General features: G+C 41.4%; 1 protein-coding gene across 12 annotated transcripts in view; it reads left to right on the forward strand.

Annotated features, from left to right (window-relative positions):
* Positions 1-15,420, forward strand: part of OCA2 (OCA2 melanosomal transmembrane protein) — a 191,837-nt gene that overhangs the window by 19,626 nt on the left and 156,791 nt on the right. For 7 of the 12 annotated variants that reach the window (XM_017728591.1, XM_017728592.1, XM_017728600.1 and 4 more), the window contains 2 exons: positions 6,594-6,646; positions 7,578-7,867. In XM_017728591.1, coding sequence (XP_017584080.1) covers positions 7,599-7,867 — 269 coding nt within the window. In that variant the 5' untranslated portion in view covers positions 6,594-6,646; positions 7,578-7,598. The remainder of the gene's footprint in view (positions 1-6,593; positions 6,647-7,577; positions 7,868-15,420) is intronic. The other 5 variants (XM_017728595.1, XM_017728596.1, XM_008629347.2 and 2 more) reach the window with 1 other exon arrangement.

The following is a 15,420-nucleotide window of genomic DNA, read 5'->3' on the forward strand; positions in this document are numbered from 1 at the left end:
AGGTCTTTTGCTGGTCAGGTAGAATACCCTACAACATGGTGCACTGACCCTGTCTCAGGCCAGTTGGATGTGGTCAGTGCCTGTCGCTCTTCATGGGCTCTACAGAGACCTAGGAGGTAAAGGTGATGGTGAAAGGGAGGATAACCTTAGAATGTATTGCAATTTGTTTATCTATATCTGATTATCTGATTAGACACTTTAAAAGTCTATTTATTTGAATGGGTTTTGTACTGACCTCTTTGGCAGATGTAATAAGAAAAGAAAAAGGAAATTACTGTTTTACCTGGATTTTATCTGGAATTTTTTTTCTTGTTTGATTGTCATTATTCCTACAGTGTTCCCTGCTCCTAAAGTCCATGCTGTTAGCTCTTCATTTACATTCTTCCTTCAGCAAAGGCTTCTTCTAAAGGACTCCCCAAACCAACTCTTTAAACTGAACACTAAACAAAACCTGGTTATTGGCACATAGACACTCAGGGATAGAGGGTTTTCTTTAAAACAAAACAAAAAGAAATCCCCAAAACCAACCCCAAAAATCCTCATTTATTGGGATCTTTTGCATAGGGCAGTGCTTACATGGGGAAATTAATCTTTGAACAGGATGATCACTTAATACCCAATTGATGGTGGGAATCTCTACCATCTTCTGTTGAACCAGAAGAGACTCCTTCAAATGTAAAAACCACCTGGAGTGATGTGTCCGGTTCAGGGGCCTCCAGCATAAGAAGGACATGGACCTGCTGGACCGAGTCCAGAGAAGAGCCATGGAGATACTCCGTGGAGCTGGAGGGCTGGAGCACGTCTTCAATGGAGACAGGCTGAGAGAGCTGGGATTGCTCCACTTGGAGAAGAGAAGGTTCTGAGGAGACCTAATAGCATTTTCCAGTACCCAAAGGAGCTACAAGGGAGTTGGAGAGGGACTTTGTACATGGACATGCAGAGATAGAACAAGGGAGAATGGCTTCAAACTGAGAGTAGGTTTAGATTAGATACAAGGAAGAAACTTTTTACCATGAGAGTGGTGAGGCACTGGAATGAGTTGCCCAAAGAAGTTGTGGATGCCTCATCCCTCGCAATGTTCAAGGCTAGGTTGAATGGGGCTTTCAGTAACCTGGTCTAGTGGAAGGTGCCCCTGCCCATGTGAGGGGGTTGGAACTAGATGTTCTTTAAAGTCCCTTCCAACCCAAACTGATCTGTGATTCTATCTATGAAATTCTTAAGATCCGGCTGACCCGACTGCAGTAGCCTGTGTGACCCACTGCCGTCAGTTCCTGTAGGATACAGATAAACTGCTTCCCATTGCACCTGCACATGAAGGGATACCCTGTCAGACCATTCCCGTGCCTGCAGAAGCAGCTCCTGCTGGCTGATTACAGATGTTTTATCCATGTACCATTAGGCGTGTGCTGCAGCCATCCCCTGGCCCGGGGGCACGGACACTCCTCTGACACCTGCTTTAAAAACTGGGCTCGCCTGGAAGAAGGTTTTTTCCCGGGGAAAACCGGTTTGTGGTCTGTGGTCAGGCAGCCAGCAGGCGGCAGCCTGAGCCCGCGTACGGCTTGCAGGAGGTTTCGCCACAATGTTACGTGGGTTTTTTTGGTGGTTTTTTTTTTTGTTTGTTTGGGTTTTTTTGTTTTGTTTTGTTTTGTTTTTTGTTTTTGTTTTTATTTTTTTGTGTGTTTTTTTTTCATCTTGTGGACTTGCAAATTGTCTCCCCTCTTAAACTGTTTGAATGGTGTCTGTACAATAAGCCGTTGAACTCCGTCCGTGCACCCTGTGAGGCCCCTCAGCTTCCCTCACCGCCCCTCTGGTGCAGACCCACCTATTCCAACCCCCATTCCAATTTACACATTCCCTTCCCCACTCAGGGCTCTCTAGCCCAGCCACCACCTCACTGCAGTGAGGGACCTCCATCCTGCAAGGCCTCCACTCCCATGTCTCCCCTGAATTCTCTGGGGGGTCTAGAGAATGCCAGTCCCCAGAAGGCAATGCCACTTCTCTAGGCTCAGCAGCTGCTGGATTACAGCAGCATCAGGAGACTGGGGACTTCACCCGTTGCAGAGGCCAAGTTTGGCTCTAAGCACAGCAAGATTTCTCCTGTGTCCTGTTCCACTCAGAGTCCTCAGGTAAAGCTGTGGTGCTGGATTCCCATCAGCCCTTTGAGCAGCCCAGACACTAATGAAGGTCTTATGTGCACCAGGGGCTGCTGCCTTAACGTAGCAGTAGGGTCTGAGCTGCTGGGTTTGAGCAGCAGGGTTTGAACAGCAGGGTATCATCTGTAAGGTCTGCTCTTGCTGAGCCGGCAAGTCCCTAAGCGCCTTGTTCCAGCTCAGGCTGTCTTCTAGCTGCCGGAAGGCACTAAAGTGCAGCAAAGACCATCTTGCCCTGAGATCTAGGGTGCTGCAGCTGGAGTCCTCAAGGTGCTGCAGCTGTAGTCCTCAAGGTGCTGCAGCTGGGTCCCTTTTTCACATTCCTGGACACATGAATGTCCATCCCAGACCAACAGCATGGAATGTGAAGTCACAGTGAATAGCTCCACGCTTCCCCACATCCAGTAGGTCTCACCATGGATTGGGAATATAAACTGCTCTCAGGCAAACACCCTGCTTTTGACTAAGGAAATGCAGCAACTTGCTGAAAGCTGCTAAATTCTGCCAGTTTGCAACTGTGGAATTTGAAACACTTTAAACTCCAATGAGACAGAGAATGTGAGGTATCAAGGCTTTAATCGTTGGGTGTGCCTGAGAGCCACCACCTGGGAACAGCTCTCTTGGGGACAATTTGAAACCGTTTCTTCTTGAGCAGACCAATGGAGACAAAGCTTCTTACAGCCCATCCCCCTGCTTCCACTTGCTAAATAGCCCTCTATGCAGCCCTGGGCCAAGAACTCATGGGGAACAAAAGTGGGGAGTCTTAGACAGGAATCTTAGGCAGGAACTTCATGGAGTCTTAGTTATATGTTTGGTGCATAATGAGAAAGGTTTACCCCCAAGGCTCCTCTTACCACTGGTGGATGGCAAGAAAAGACAACCCCGAAACCATGGAAGAGTCAGTAGTGACAATCTGCTGTGGGCTGTCCTACAGCCCCACTCTGTACACCATGCTCTGTTGTCTTCCCATTCATGCAAGAGGTCTGCTCTGCACAGCTTTTTTCTATGCAATCCCTAGTGTCACCCTATGAGATAATGGGGATCATATATGTAGGATAGGCAGGGTTTTGTAGAAAACAGTACCACTGGAATGTACTGTGAAATCCTGGATGTCAAAGGGATTTCTTACACTCTGTATATCCAAACCAGCCTTGCTGCCTTCCTACAGCTAGAAACACTTCCAATTTATAAGAGAAAATACACCAATTAAATACAAGGAGTTCTTGATTGCACATGACAACATTAGATACCGCAGTACCTTTTTTTACTCAAAATAAATAAATAAAAATAAATGTTTCGGCAACAGTATTGTGGGAGCATGTGTGTGTGGGTGATTTTAGATTGTAACTCTAGGGGTGGGTTTTCAGCTGAGTTTTCATCTCCCTGTCCCCGGAATGGCAGGGCCAGGGTTATGTGTGTCAATGGCCATGTGAGGATAAGCCTGTGGTGGGGGGATTTCTGAGCTGCAGTACTGAAGCCTTGCTCTGTTTCTCTGGGCCTCAGGCTAAGAACAGCAACCCTCCTCCATGCTGCTGTGACCACTTGCAGGTGTCTTTGCCACAGGAGGGACAACATCAGCTGTCTGACTTGTAGGGAAGCTGTTGGGAGATACATGCCTGGAGGGGGATGTAAATATAGAATATATGCATCCCTCCTCGGCTAGTAAATTTTTAGAATTTCAATTTCTGCCTGATAACAGGAAGGTGACTTAGTGCAGAGGAAATATTTTTTTTTCAGTCTTGGTGGAAAAAGGCTTTGATAATAAGATGAGCAAGACAGGAAGCATTATTTCTGGGCATTACCTGGAGCAGATGTAATATTTCATAGTCTCATGGACTCTAAGATTAAATTCTTAATTTTTAAATGCAAATAGCCTCTTAGATAAAATAACATAACCTGTTGATCTTATTTGCACCTAAAAAGTTGAAGAAAAAATCACTTCTCCACTACTACTTTTAAAGTGGATATTCAGCTGCTTGGACTGTGACAAAAGGGATGAAAAGGGATGACAAACATGGCTTAAATACTGTATTAGCCCTCTTATTTATTTAATTTATTTGTTAGCACTGTATTAGCCCAACATAAGATAGGTTATTGCTGGACCAATTTCTAGTTGTGGCTAAAAAGCTCTTGCTGTTGGGTGTGCCTGAGAGCCACCACCTGGGAACAGCTCTCTTGGGGACAATTTGAAACCGTTTCTTTTTGGGCAGACCAATGGAGACAAAGCTTCTTACAGCCCATCCCCCTGCTTAGTTCCAGAATGTACACAAAATAGACTTTTCTTGGGTAAAACCTCTCCTTAGTTTCCCATGATAGCATCTCACCTATGTCTCATTGCTGATGGAGGCGTTGCAAGATAAGAGAAAAGAAAAAGAAATATAAGTGGAGTTCTGTAACTACAGAGAAATGTGATCATTTGAGAATTTCTTGAATGCACCGGTATCTTAGAAGCTTCGATACCATGGAGATAGTTGCCTTAGCAATGTTTTAGCCACATAGGCACTCACAATCAAACCTGCCTCTCGTGGCAAATGATGCTGTGTTACTTTTTTTCTTTTTTTTTTTTTTGCAAAGCTTTTGTGAATGTACAATAAACCAGTTTATGGGTTTTTAACTAGATTTTCTCTCAAGCTTCTTGTCCTTGACATTCTTTTATTTTTTCATTGATGTTAATTCTGAAAATAAATGTCTTTCTAGCTAAGGCTTTGTACATATGAGAGTCTGTCTGATTTAGTCCCTGTTCACCTCAAGATAAACAAATCCCATTTATGGGGTGAGAAAGGATCAATTTCAGAGGTCGTGTTCAGGTTTTTGTCTTTTAAAAACTAGCACAGCCTGAGTTGCTGTAGGTTTAACATTTCCACAGCATGACATCATTCCAAAATCTGTGTATTTTCACAGTAGGCACTCAGACAAACCAAATGTTATGAAAAATGGAATAAGTAGGCAGATATCTCTATTATGATTTGCAGAGTATCTTAGTAAAACCAGTATGTAAATTTATAAAGTGAGATTGAAGACAAAAGCAATTATCTCCTCTAGTTAGAATTGGAAGTATTTGCATTTCAGAGTTATTTATTTGGAAGGAAGACAGTTTGGAATTTTAGAACAGGTTACCAGAGGTGACAATAAAGTGTTGGTGGGACAGTGGTGGCCTCTGTGTGGTGTGTGTTTTCCCTCCCAACACCTCCCAGCTTTAGATTCCACCATGCAGGGGTGGCAAACCTGTGTTTCCAGGACTTTCACTCAGGATTTTGTCTTTGATCGCAAAAGCTCTGTGATTTTCAGGCCTTGGAGAAACCCTGGAGACCAGCTCAGTGAGAGTGTGTTTGGTTTTACTTCATCCAGGTTTGTGCTCCTTACACCAGGCATCCCAGGACAGGTATTATCCCTTGCAAAATGAAGTGTTTTTAGTGTTTCTTGGTGTATGCTAGCCATGTCTAAACATGGGAGCCCTGTGAAGGCAATAGCTGCTACCTTATTTCTTTCAGTTATTTACCACACTCTCCCTGCCTTCCCTTTCATTTTATTTCCTTCAAAGAAAACCAATAAAGCACAGTTAAGAAAAGTCTTATTTATGTTGATCTTTTCCAGGCTGTTAATCATAGTCTCACAGAGCAACTCAGGTTGGAAGGGACTTTGAAAGACCACCTTTTGTGGGAGCCTCAATGAGAACATCTAGCCTGTTTAGTCCTGTCTTCAAAATCTCCAGTGATGAGACCTCTACCTCCAGGGATGTTGTTGCTGTTATTCTTACTGCAAAAAATGTCTTTCTTGTATTGAGATGAAACCTATCCTCATGGAAATCATACCCATTGTCTCTTTTTTTCTTTTGTGTGGCTGCTTGTGAAGAGAGAGCATGTCCTCTTTATAGTCACCTTTTAACTACTGAAACTACAACGAGATCCTTCTGTTCCCAAGGGGGAAAATACTTAAATCCTCTAGTCTTTTCTCATAGAGCAGATTCTCCAGCTCTTTGATCATCTCTGTGGCCCTCCTTTGGACTCGTCCAGTCTGTCCATTTTTGAATTGTGGGGACCAGGACTGGGCACAGTACTCCAGTTACTGTGCAGTGATGGGAAGAGTCAAGTTTATCAATCTACTTGTAAGGACAGGTGAAAAATATTAGGAGATGAGAACTAAGGGCATTGAGAATAGAAAGAAATAGAAATGCAGGACTGGGGAAGGGTATGCCACCTGGGGAATTTCTGATTTAGATTTGGTTAGCAAGCCTGCCTTTACTCAGAGTCAAGACCTGTGTTTGTGGTCGCTTGTATGTGCAGTCTTTTTTTTTCAGTAACATCCATTCCCTTCTAACCTGAAAGGGCATGAGAGCTCAAATCTGCACAAAATCATAATTTGCTGTTTGTCATTTCTGTTTCAAGTGACTTCTCCCATCGGGACTGAAGCAGAGCCTATTATTGTACTATTTTTGCCCCACAGCTCTACAGGAGTACCTAAGTGTCCTGTGCTGAGATCTCTGCAGGGAGGAGCAGGTATGTGCTCTGACAAGGCTGTGCTCCCCCACCAGAAGGATGTTGGAGGCTGACAGGCCTGTTTCCTGAGTTCTTGCTGTCCTCTGCAGTGGCTTTGGCACTTTATGCTGAAATATTCCCATGATTAAACTCCACAGCATGTGTTTAAGACAGGCTGATCTTTAATTTCGTCGTCATGTCTGAGTTGTGCACTTTGTGGGATTCTGAAGTGGTTTTTATTACTTTTCACGCTGAATTTTAATGATGAGAACATAAAAGCTTTTTGACTGTTATGCACTATTTTTTTTTGTTATAATCACCATTAATAATCTTATCATAAAACCTCATTTTCATCAATGTTTGATTCACATTTCATAAATGCCTCTGGCAACCGCTGGAATGGCACACTCTCTTTATAAAACTCAAGTACCTGCTCTGCTTAATGAGGATCCATCATCAACAGCAGATCTGCAGCAGGACAGGGCTGTCTGAGGGAGCACAAGGGCTGGTGGAGAGCGATGGCTTCTATGAGGCTGCTGCCACCACAGCTACTGGAGAAAAGCTGTGTGGTGGTGCTGAAGCAGTGCTCTTGTAAACTGAGAAGATGTTCTGCAGCTGTGACTCTTGTGCCACTGATGCAGAGATGATTTTGGCCTATTTTATGGGATAAGTCAGTGCAAGTCACTGGGAGATTTGTGGGAGAAAATCATGGTAGACATGGAAAAAGTAGAAGACCCATCTATTTATCTATTTAAGTGCTTATAGTGGCTAATTTTGACGTTTCAAAGATGTTTAAAACATTGTAATTGTTACTGACATAAATAAATGAACAAGGGAAATACCTAAAAATGCATTCAAAAAAATTTGATTGGCATTTTAAAAATACTTGTACTGCAGTAAACTTTGAGTCAGTTCAGTTTAATCCTAGTATATTTGTTTTCACTTTCTTTAGGAGAACACCCCCCAGGGACAGATGTACTTGGATAACAAAGATTACAATACAGTTTCTATTCAACAAGAGATGGAGCTGAATCAGACATCTTCACATCCAACCAGTTTATCTGCAAAGGTGGCAGCCAAACCAGTGACCAGAAACTGCAATGAGCTGCAGTTATTAAAAGAGTATCCTGTCATGGTAGCGAGTCTTGGAGAGCCACAGACCCTGTGTGAAAAATCAGCAATAGGGGAGGATAGCTGCATTGCCCTGGGGAAGGATTTCACTCCTGTGCCCATGCAGGGAAGGTAAGAATAAGAACAAACAGAATGTTTTTTCTCCAAATCAAAATTAATTTTTGGTTTCCTTGCAGAACAGATACGTATGTTCATTAAGTGAATATTTCTCCAACTCACACAAAGAAACAAAACCTTAATGGAACATCAGAGCAGTTGTAATTGCCATGGAGGGGTCATGCATCACCAGATTTCTAAACTAATCTCAGTGTTAATAGCCACCACGGGCCAATTTTGCTGTGTTTTCAAGATCAGACAATTGGCTTTTCTTCTCTACTTGGTGTCAGAAAACACACAGAGATAAAGCAGTTTTCACATCTCACCCTATACCTCTTTCAGAAAAATGCATCATAAAGACGTCACTACAGCTAAGGCTGCAAACCCTAAAATGGCACAGTATAGCACAACTCTGACATCTGACACACCACACATCAAGTGGACAAGGAGTGTGTGCTCCTCATGCATCCTCTCCCGCATCAGGAAAGGTGCAGGTTGCTGGGCAGGGGTGTTAATCTTTCCTGTTGCGACAGATACAACATCAGCAATTCTATTTCTAAGAACTTAAAAATAATTTATAGACCCCAAAATATTTCAGGTGGATTTTGAAAGCTTTGAACCAACAGCAACCACAGTGAGTGGAAGGCAGTCAGGGTGGACGGTCAACTTTTTTGGGTAGTTTTGGGAATCTTTAGATGTGACTTGACAGAACCCAAAGTGAGAGAGAAGTGCTGTACCTAATCCAAACTCCTGCAGAGCACAGGCCTTGAAGTGCTGCCTGGAAGTGTCTGCATTGAGCAAGGCTTACACTGCAGTTGTGAAGTAGAGTGTCAGCACTATCTCTGGAACCCGGATGCTGGAGACCTTTGTTGTGTGGCTACAAATCAGGAAAATCATGTCATGTGGGAGATGCCATCCTGGGGGCTCCCCACAGTTCTGTCTGTGTTGGTCACATCTCTGGTTTGGTGAGCAGGGCTGAGATCTGTCCCATGCCCCTCCATCTCAGCTGGAAAGAAATGTGCTTGTCTTGGGAAGAAAGGAAGTTTTGGGCATTTTGGGGCATTTCCCTGACCTGAGCAAAGGACAGCCTGGCTAGATGGATGAGTTTTGCTGTTCCACTTACTTACACACAATGTAAGTATGGCATAGAAATCTACAGCAAACCCAGTCAACGTTTTAATGTGCATCTGAAAGTGTTTCCGTCAGAGTGAGAACTGGAAATCATTATAGCTATGCTTTCCAAATATTAAAAAAGTTATCAAATTATCATCTTGGTCAAAAAAGCCCTATAAATCCTTTAGAATTTTTTTTTTTTTAGTATTTGAGGATTCTTTTGTGCTGACTAAAATTTTATGGACAGAATCAAATCTTGTAAAAGTTCTTCAGTTCAGTATGTGAAGGGATGAGTTAATGTCTTATTTTGAAAGAGCATGGTAAGTACAACATATATGTGAGGATGGGGGGAAGGCAAGGGAAGAGAAAGGAAATACCGAGTGCATCTGAAGACGAGGTTTTTCTTTTGTGAATTGACACCTCTGTTCTGCTACAGCTGTGTTTGCCAGTGCTATTTACTCACTTATTTACCATCCTGGCATGTGAGCAAAATCCACAATTGTATTCTTATGGACCAGCTTTCACCATTCTGGCTAAACTTCTTCCTATTATTTTTCAGTGAATGATATGAATTTATGTAGCAGTGATATGCAACTTCTGTGAACCTCTGAAGTGCCAGAGATGAAAAATACTAGATCATGGGGGGGGGCCTACCTTCCTGTAAGCGCAGGGAGTAACTCCAAGTCTTTTGCTGACACTGTTAGTGTTGAGTAAAGTGGAGTCACTGTGGGTGATTTAGGAATAGATGTACAATTGAATAGCCATACCCATGCCCATGCTTCCTTTCAGACAAATGTATATCTAATCTTCTATAGCAATATATTAGGGTTCAGGAAAGGATCTCTCAAAATTTCTTCTTGTTCTCTCTGCCTCTTGCTCTTCCAGTATTGATTTGTTTTTGGTTTTGGGCATGGAGATTAAATTTATCAGTCTCGCCTTAGCATCTGTTTTAACCAATGTACATCAGGTGCAGTAAAAATACTGATGTGACCTGTATGACCACTCTATATGAGCAATTACCCTTAAATCATACCCAACAGAATGCAGATAAAAGCACGGATAAACCTCTGCAGAGTCACAAGTTGTTTGATTAGTTTAATTAGAATAAGAATTAGCTTTTAATGTAAATTGTTCTTTTTCTTGCAAAGAAAACTACTAATGATTAAAAAACGAGGAGACCAAATCTTTTTTTTTTATCCTCCCATAAAATGGTTCACTAAATTGGCACGTCTGTATGGTTTGCTTTAATGCATCTACTTAAATTAAATTGCTGAATTATCTTTCAGGATAAGATTCCCAGGTTCTCTAAATTTTTCAATTGTACACTGAGACAAGACTTTCCAAAGAATCTATTTAATGGAACAGGGGATTTATCTCGGTCTCTAAAATTACCTTTAAGAAAGTGTTCTTGAGTTAAGCAGGGCCATTTACCCTGGGACAGAGATGTCCACCCTATTTTGGACTGAGCATTTCCTTTTGATTGTAGCACAGTCCTGCAGGTATTTTGTGGTCAGTGTACCTATTGGGTTGCCTGCCTGTCAGAATGCCTTCTCATTTACTTTCCGTGTTGAAGAGTGATACCTTCTGACTCCAGGTTTTACTGCATTGCCTTTGGCTCTCTTGGCTCTGTGTGAGGAGGTCTGGACCATCCGCCATGGTCACTCTAATGATCCTGTATTTCCAGAGCATCCTTCCCCTAGAAATAAGCATGTCTGCCTTCTTGTGAACAACATACTTCCTTCAGTCCTACTTGCTGTGGGCAGTGTAGGCATGACTCTCTGAAGTGGACCATGAATGAGTTCCAGTGACATCTTGTTCAGTTGGAATGCACCTGGCCTAGGCGTATGTTTACACTGACCTGTGGTGTACTTTGGTCTATCAGAAATGCAGCTTTTAAAGTACTGAAAAATGGCAATGAAGTCTGCATTTTGATTTTTCATTTGTCTCAAATTCCTCAGCCTTTTAAACAATGGCTTGACCGGGGTCCTTTTCATTACAGTTACATGAAAGTGGCTTTCACAGTCAATGGACCTTGGTCCAAGCCACCTTCATGAGCTCCTTACCGTGCAGGAAGATTCCACACTGCTTGTGGCAGCATGGGCAACACTCTTCATGTCAGCACTGTCATCTCCAAAGACACAGGCTACTCCTTTCCATCATGTCTCTGTACGTACAGAATGTGGCCCCCAAAAAGGCCCTTTGGTCTCATCATTATCAGTGCTATTTGCATGGGAAGACCTTAACAGCATGGTTTTATATGAACCAAATCTGAAATCCTCTTCTGTGGTCCACAGGAAGCAGGTTTTGTTTGTGTGATCATCAAAGGCATCTATAGAAATGAGGTGAACAGTAATTCTTAATTCCATGTAAGCAATTACTTTGCATTACTCCACTGAAGTTATATTTGGATGAACTTGGCCCTGGAATTTTATGGTTATTTAATAGGATAGTCCTTAGAGGACTTTATTCTTTGTGCATCATTAAGAAGATCCATCGACAGGATAACAAAAATAATCTCAATTTTTTTTTTAGTCTGCTTGAAAATGTATTTCAGCAAGCAAAACTATTTCTTTCAGCATTTCTCCCTCAGTTTCACTTACATAATATAAAGTAAAAGTAAAAACAATCAACCAAATCCATCTCTTCCTTTGCCCTGAATCTCTGGCCTCAGGATCAGTAGGGAGATTGTTTTGCAATGAGAAGGTCAGTGATAAAAGTGTCTGTTGAATCCTTGGTTTGTAGCAAAACAGCAGAAAGATTGCAATTGTATTTCCTGTTAGCTGGAGAAACTGGAAGAGGAGACAGTATTGTATAGTGAGAAGTCAGTATGAGAGTGAAGTTATGTCTTTAGCCATGAGGGATTATAAATCTCAATTTTGATTTTTAATTATGTTGATGTATTGCTAAGTTTAAAAAATGTTTATGAGATTTAGAATTAGATGTCAAGAAGACATGGTTGCTGTCTAAATAAGTAAAATTTATGTGACAATTTAAAAGCTTCTTTAATTTATGTGACAATTTAAAAGACGGGGAAAACACTAAGGGAAAAAAACTCCATGAAAACAATAAACTTTTTTTTTTTTTTTTTTTTTTTTTTTGTGCATCCTAAAGGCTAATTTTGATCTTTGGCTATTAGAACAAAATGGGATCATTTTCTGTTTAACAGTCAAACAGAGAAAGCATCACCTTCACATCATAATTGCATGTTTGTGTAGCAACCATTCTGATTTTTTATGTCAATCACACAAACATTAGAGAAGAGTCCAGGACAGATAGATGACTTCACAGCAAACCACTACCTTCATCATTCTCAAGTGACTCCTAGTTATCTTGCTTGCTGCCTGAATGATGGCATTTCTGGCTTTCTTCCCATTTCTTATCCATAGTGAATATTTCTGAGGTTTGATTCCCCGTGAGGATTTTAAATGCTATGACACTGCAGTAAAAAATAATACTGAAGAAGTTTTAAAGTCTGATTTTGCTAATTGATTTCATTTGGTTCATTTGGTTTTAGATAGACCCTCTCAGACATTTACTGTTTACATGGAGACATGTGACTGCAACACAGCTTATCATGAGCAAACTGTGTAGGGGCATGGAACTGCTGAGACTCTCAGCTGAGATTAAAGCTCCCTGCTGTTGCCTCCACTGTATCATAAAATACCATTCAAAGCCTGAAAACTCAAAAGAAGCAATAAGCAGCTCTAGCAAAACTTTAGGTTGAATGGTAGGAAGTACAACAGAAAGACCATATTACGCACAATAGGCAAATAAATAAGTTATTGTGGGGTTCTGCTGCCCCATTCTAATTTGCTATTCTGCATTTCCGGGGAAAAAGGTATCTTGCAGTGGTAACAGAAGGAAGACTGAAACGTAGTTGTATGATGTAACTTAAGGAGAAAGTTTGACTTCATTTGAGTAAAAGAGGCGTGTTCAGCAAAAGACTGATTTTGTGACATAGTTTCTGCTGTTAATGAAACATACAGAAACAGGCCTCACTCATTATAAGTTTCTCTGTGTTCAAAGTTTTTAAATTTCATTGTTGCTTTGTATTATTCATCATCGCAGGTCTAATTTCTTATAATTATTCACAGTATCTCAGATTGGTCATATACTACAATTTCTGTTCTGCTGTTGACAGACTAAAATCACAGTGCTCCCATGTAGCCACTCAAATGCTTTCTACTCTGACAGAACATTTTGTAAACAAGAACCCACCATTATTAATTTTTGTTTCTGAGTGCTCTGTTGAAAGAATTAGGGGGTACTAATTAACTGATTCACACTTTTCCAACTGTCAGGCTAAACATTGAGCTTAGCACTCAGTGAAAAATTTGCAGTGTACTAACCTCCAGAAGCCAAATGTTTCATTTGAGTGCCTGTGACATTCCACAAAGCTGTTGAATTTTGCAAGCAGCTGCTATTTTCCTAATAGTTAATAATATGGTAACGTGGGGTTTGTCTTTGTGAGACCTCTTAGGCCAGTTGTAGAAAGATGCCGGTCACATACAAGATTGGACTGGACAGCACTTTCCTTGTGCAAACCTCTGCTTAAATAAGGAAAGGCTTTTAATGTCAACAATGATTTTTTTTACATTGAAGACTTAGAAAAGAAATGTGTTGCACAGGGCCAGTCACAGTTGAGCAGGAGGGCATGCCTGGGGCTTAAATAGCTGACATGAGGAGTAGCTGGCCATCTATGATGAAGCAAATAACTCAGACACTCAACATGTCACCATGAAACTTTTTCATTGAAAAATTGGTCTGTGTGCTTTGCTCCTGACTGATGTGCATGTTTGCAGGTGGCAGCTCCGACATAATAAACGATTTACAGAAATCATAACTTTTCATTAGCAGCTGGAAAGTTACACTTATTAATAAGATTTCAGTTTTGTCCCAATTTTTCTGCTGTATAGATGTGCAAAAGTTTTATGTGAGGAAGAACAGTTGAGTTTTCATGGACAGTGAGTAGGAAGAAGGAAAAGAAAGCATTGGAAATCCATGGTCCTTACATATATTACTGCATCAGGTGGACATGCATATAGGCAGCCACTGCAGCAATTTTTTTGGGTGGTAAGTGGTCTGCATGATAACATGGCAACTTTTCCGTGGGCCCAGGCTCTGCAGTTGAAGGGTAGAACAAGACAAGACCTGAAAGTGAATCCAAAATAATTGAGAAAGGGAATGATGGGGAGAAATCTAATGCTTGACAGTAAGTTTGGGCCTTTGAAATTTAAGGTGTGGACCTCAATGAGCCTGAGGTAGAGCAGGAGCCCATGAACTTTGCAGAGCATGGAGGGAGAGGACATCTTGAGAGGGAGAGGGCATAGAGGGAGAGGGCATCTTGATTTCACGGTCTAATCAAAAAAGAAGTAATGCTAGTGGGGGTCACTTAATGTAATTTTTCAGTAGGAAGTGGAAATACAATCTCTGCTTTGCTCTGAGTAGTATTAAACACACATCTCCCAATTCTTGGTAAGTGTATGGGTCCATGTACATCTGCCAGACACAGTCCATCGGCCAGACTCCAAGACAATATTTTTTTTCTTTTTAATGTATTTTTAAAAATATTTAATGAAACATCAATTAGAACAGCAACTATAACTCAGATATTCTGTTTTATAAGAAAATTTCCTGATAATCAGCATTGTTTTGTTTATATACTCTTGATTCTTCTTTCCAATGACTATTATTTTGTTGAAAATATAAGGGTCTGAAGGGAGAGGAGAGGAAGGGTTTGCAGTCTTTAGTCTAATAGTCAGGGTGATGAGGTGAGAGCTTGATTAGCTTAGTTCATACTGAACATTTGACCAAAAAAGATTGCCTCATTCTCTGCCCAGACTGCTGGGGAACTGCTGCCAGAGGCGGAGAGAGGACTTTGAGACACAAGTGGAAGGAGAAGCATTTATATGGACACATACCAGTAAAATGCAGAGGCAGTAGGAGTAGTGGGAAAGATGAATGGAAACTCTTCCATGCAGCTAAAAAGGGTCACAGGGTGAAGGTGAAATGCAGTGTGAAATATGGAGTGTGAGAAGGGTGACTGAGCTATGGATTGAATTAGGTAAAAGCAAGTTAGCTCTGTGGTTATAAGCTAGACTCTGATGCAATCAATCCACAGATATGAAAAAAAATTTCAACTCCCCCAAAGCTGCAGTTAACAAGAATATGAACTTGTCAGTCCCAAACCTTGAAGCCAGACAGCCAAGTTAGCAGCATTCCTTGCTTACCCTGAATATCTTGCACTAACAACTACTTACAGCTTGGTCTTTCAAACAAAAGCAAGACATGTTAACAAGATAAAGACATGGAAGACTATGATTCCTCACAAAATAAAACAATCTCACCCCACAAGGGGGTACAGAAAGAAATCCTTCCTTCCTTCCTTCCTTCCTTCCAAATTCTGAATTCCTTCCTTCCTTCCTTCCTTCCTTCCTTCCTTCCTTCCTCCTTCC

Source organism: Corvus brachyrhynchos, unplaced genomic scaffold (genome assembly GCF_000691975.1).
Source record: "Corvus brachyrhynchos isolate BGI_N302 unplaced genomic scaffold, ASM69197v1 scaffold92, whole genome shotgun sequence".
Lineage (NCBI taxonomy): Eukaryota > Metazoa > Chordata > Aves > Passeriformes > Corvidae > Corvus > Corvus brachyrhynchos.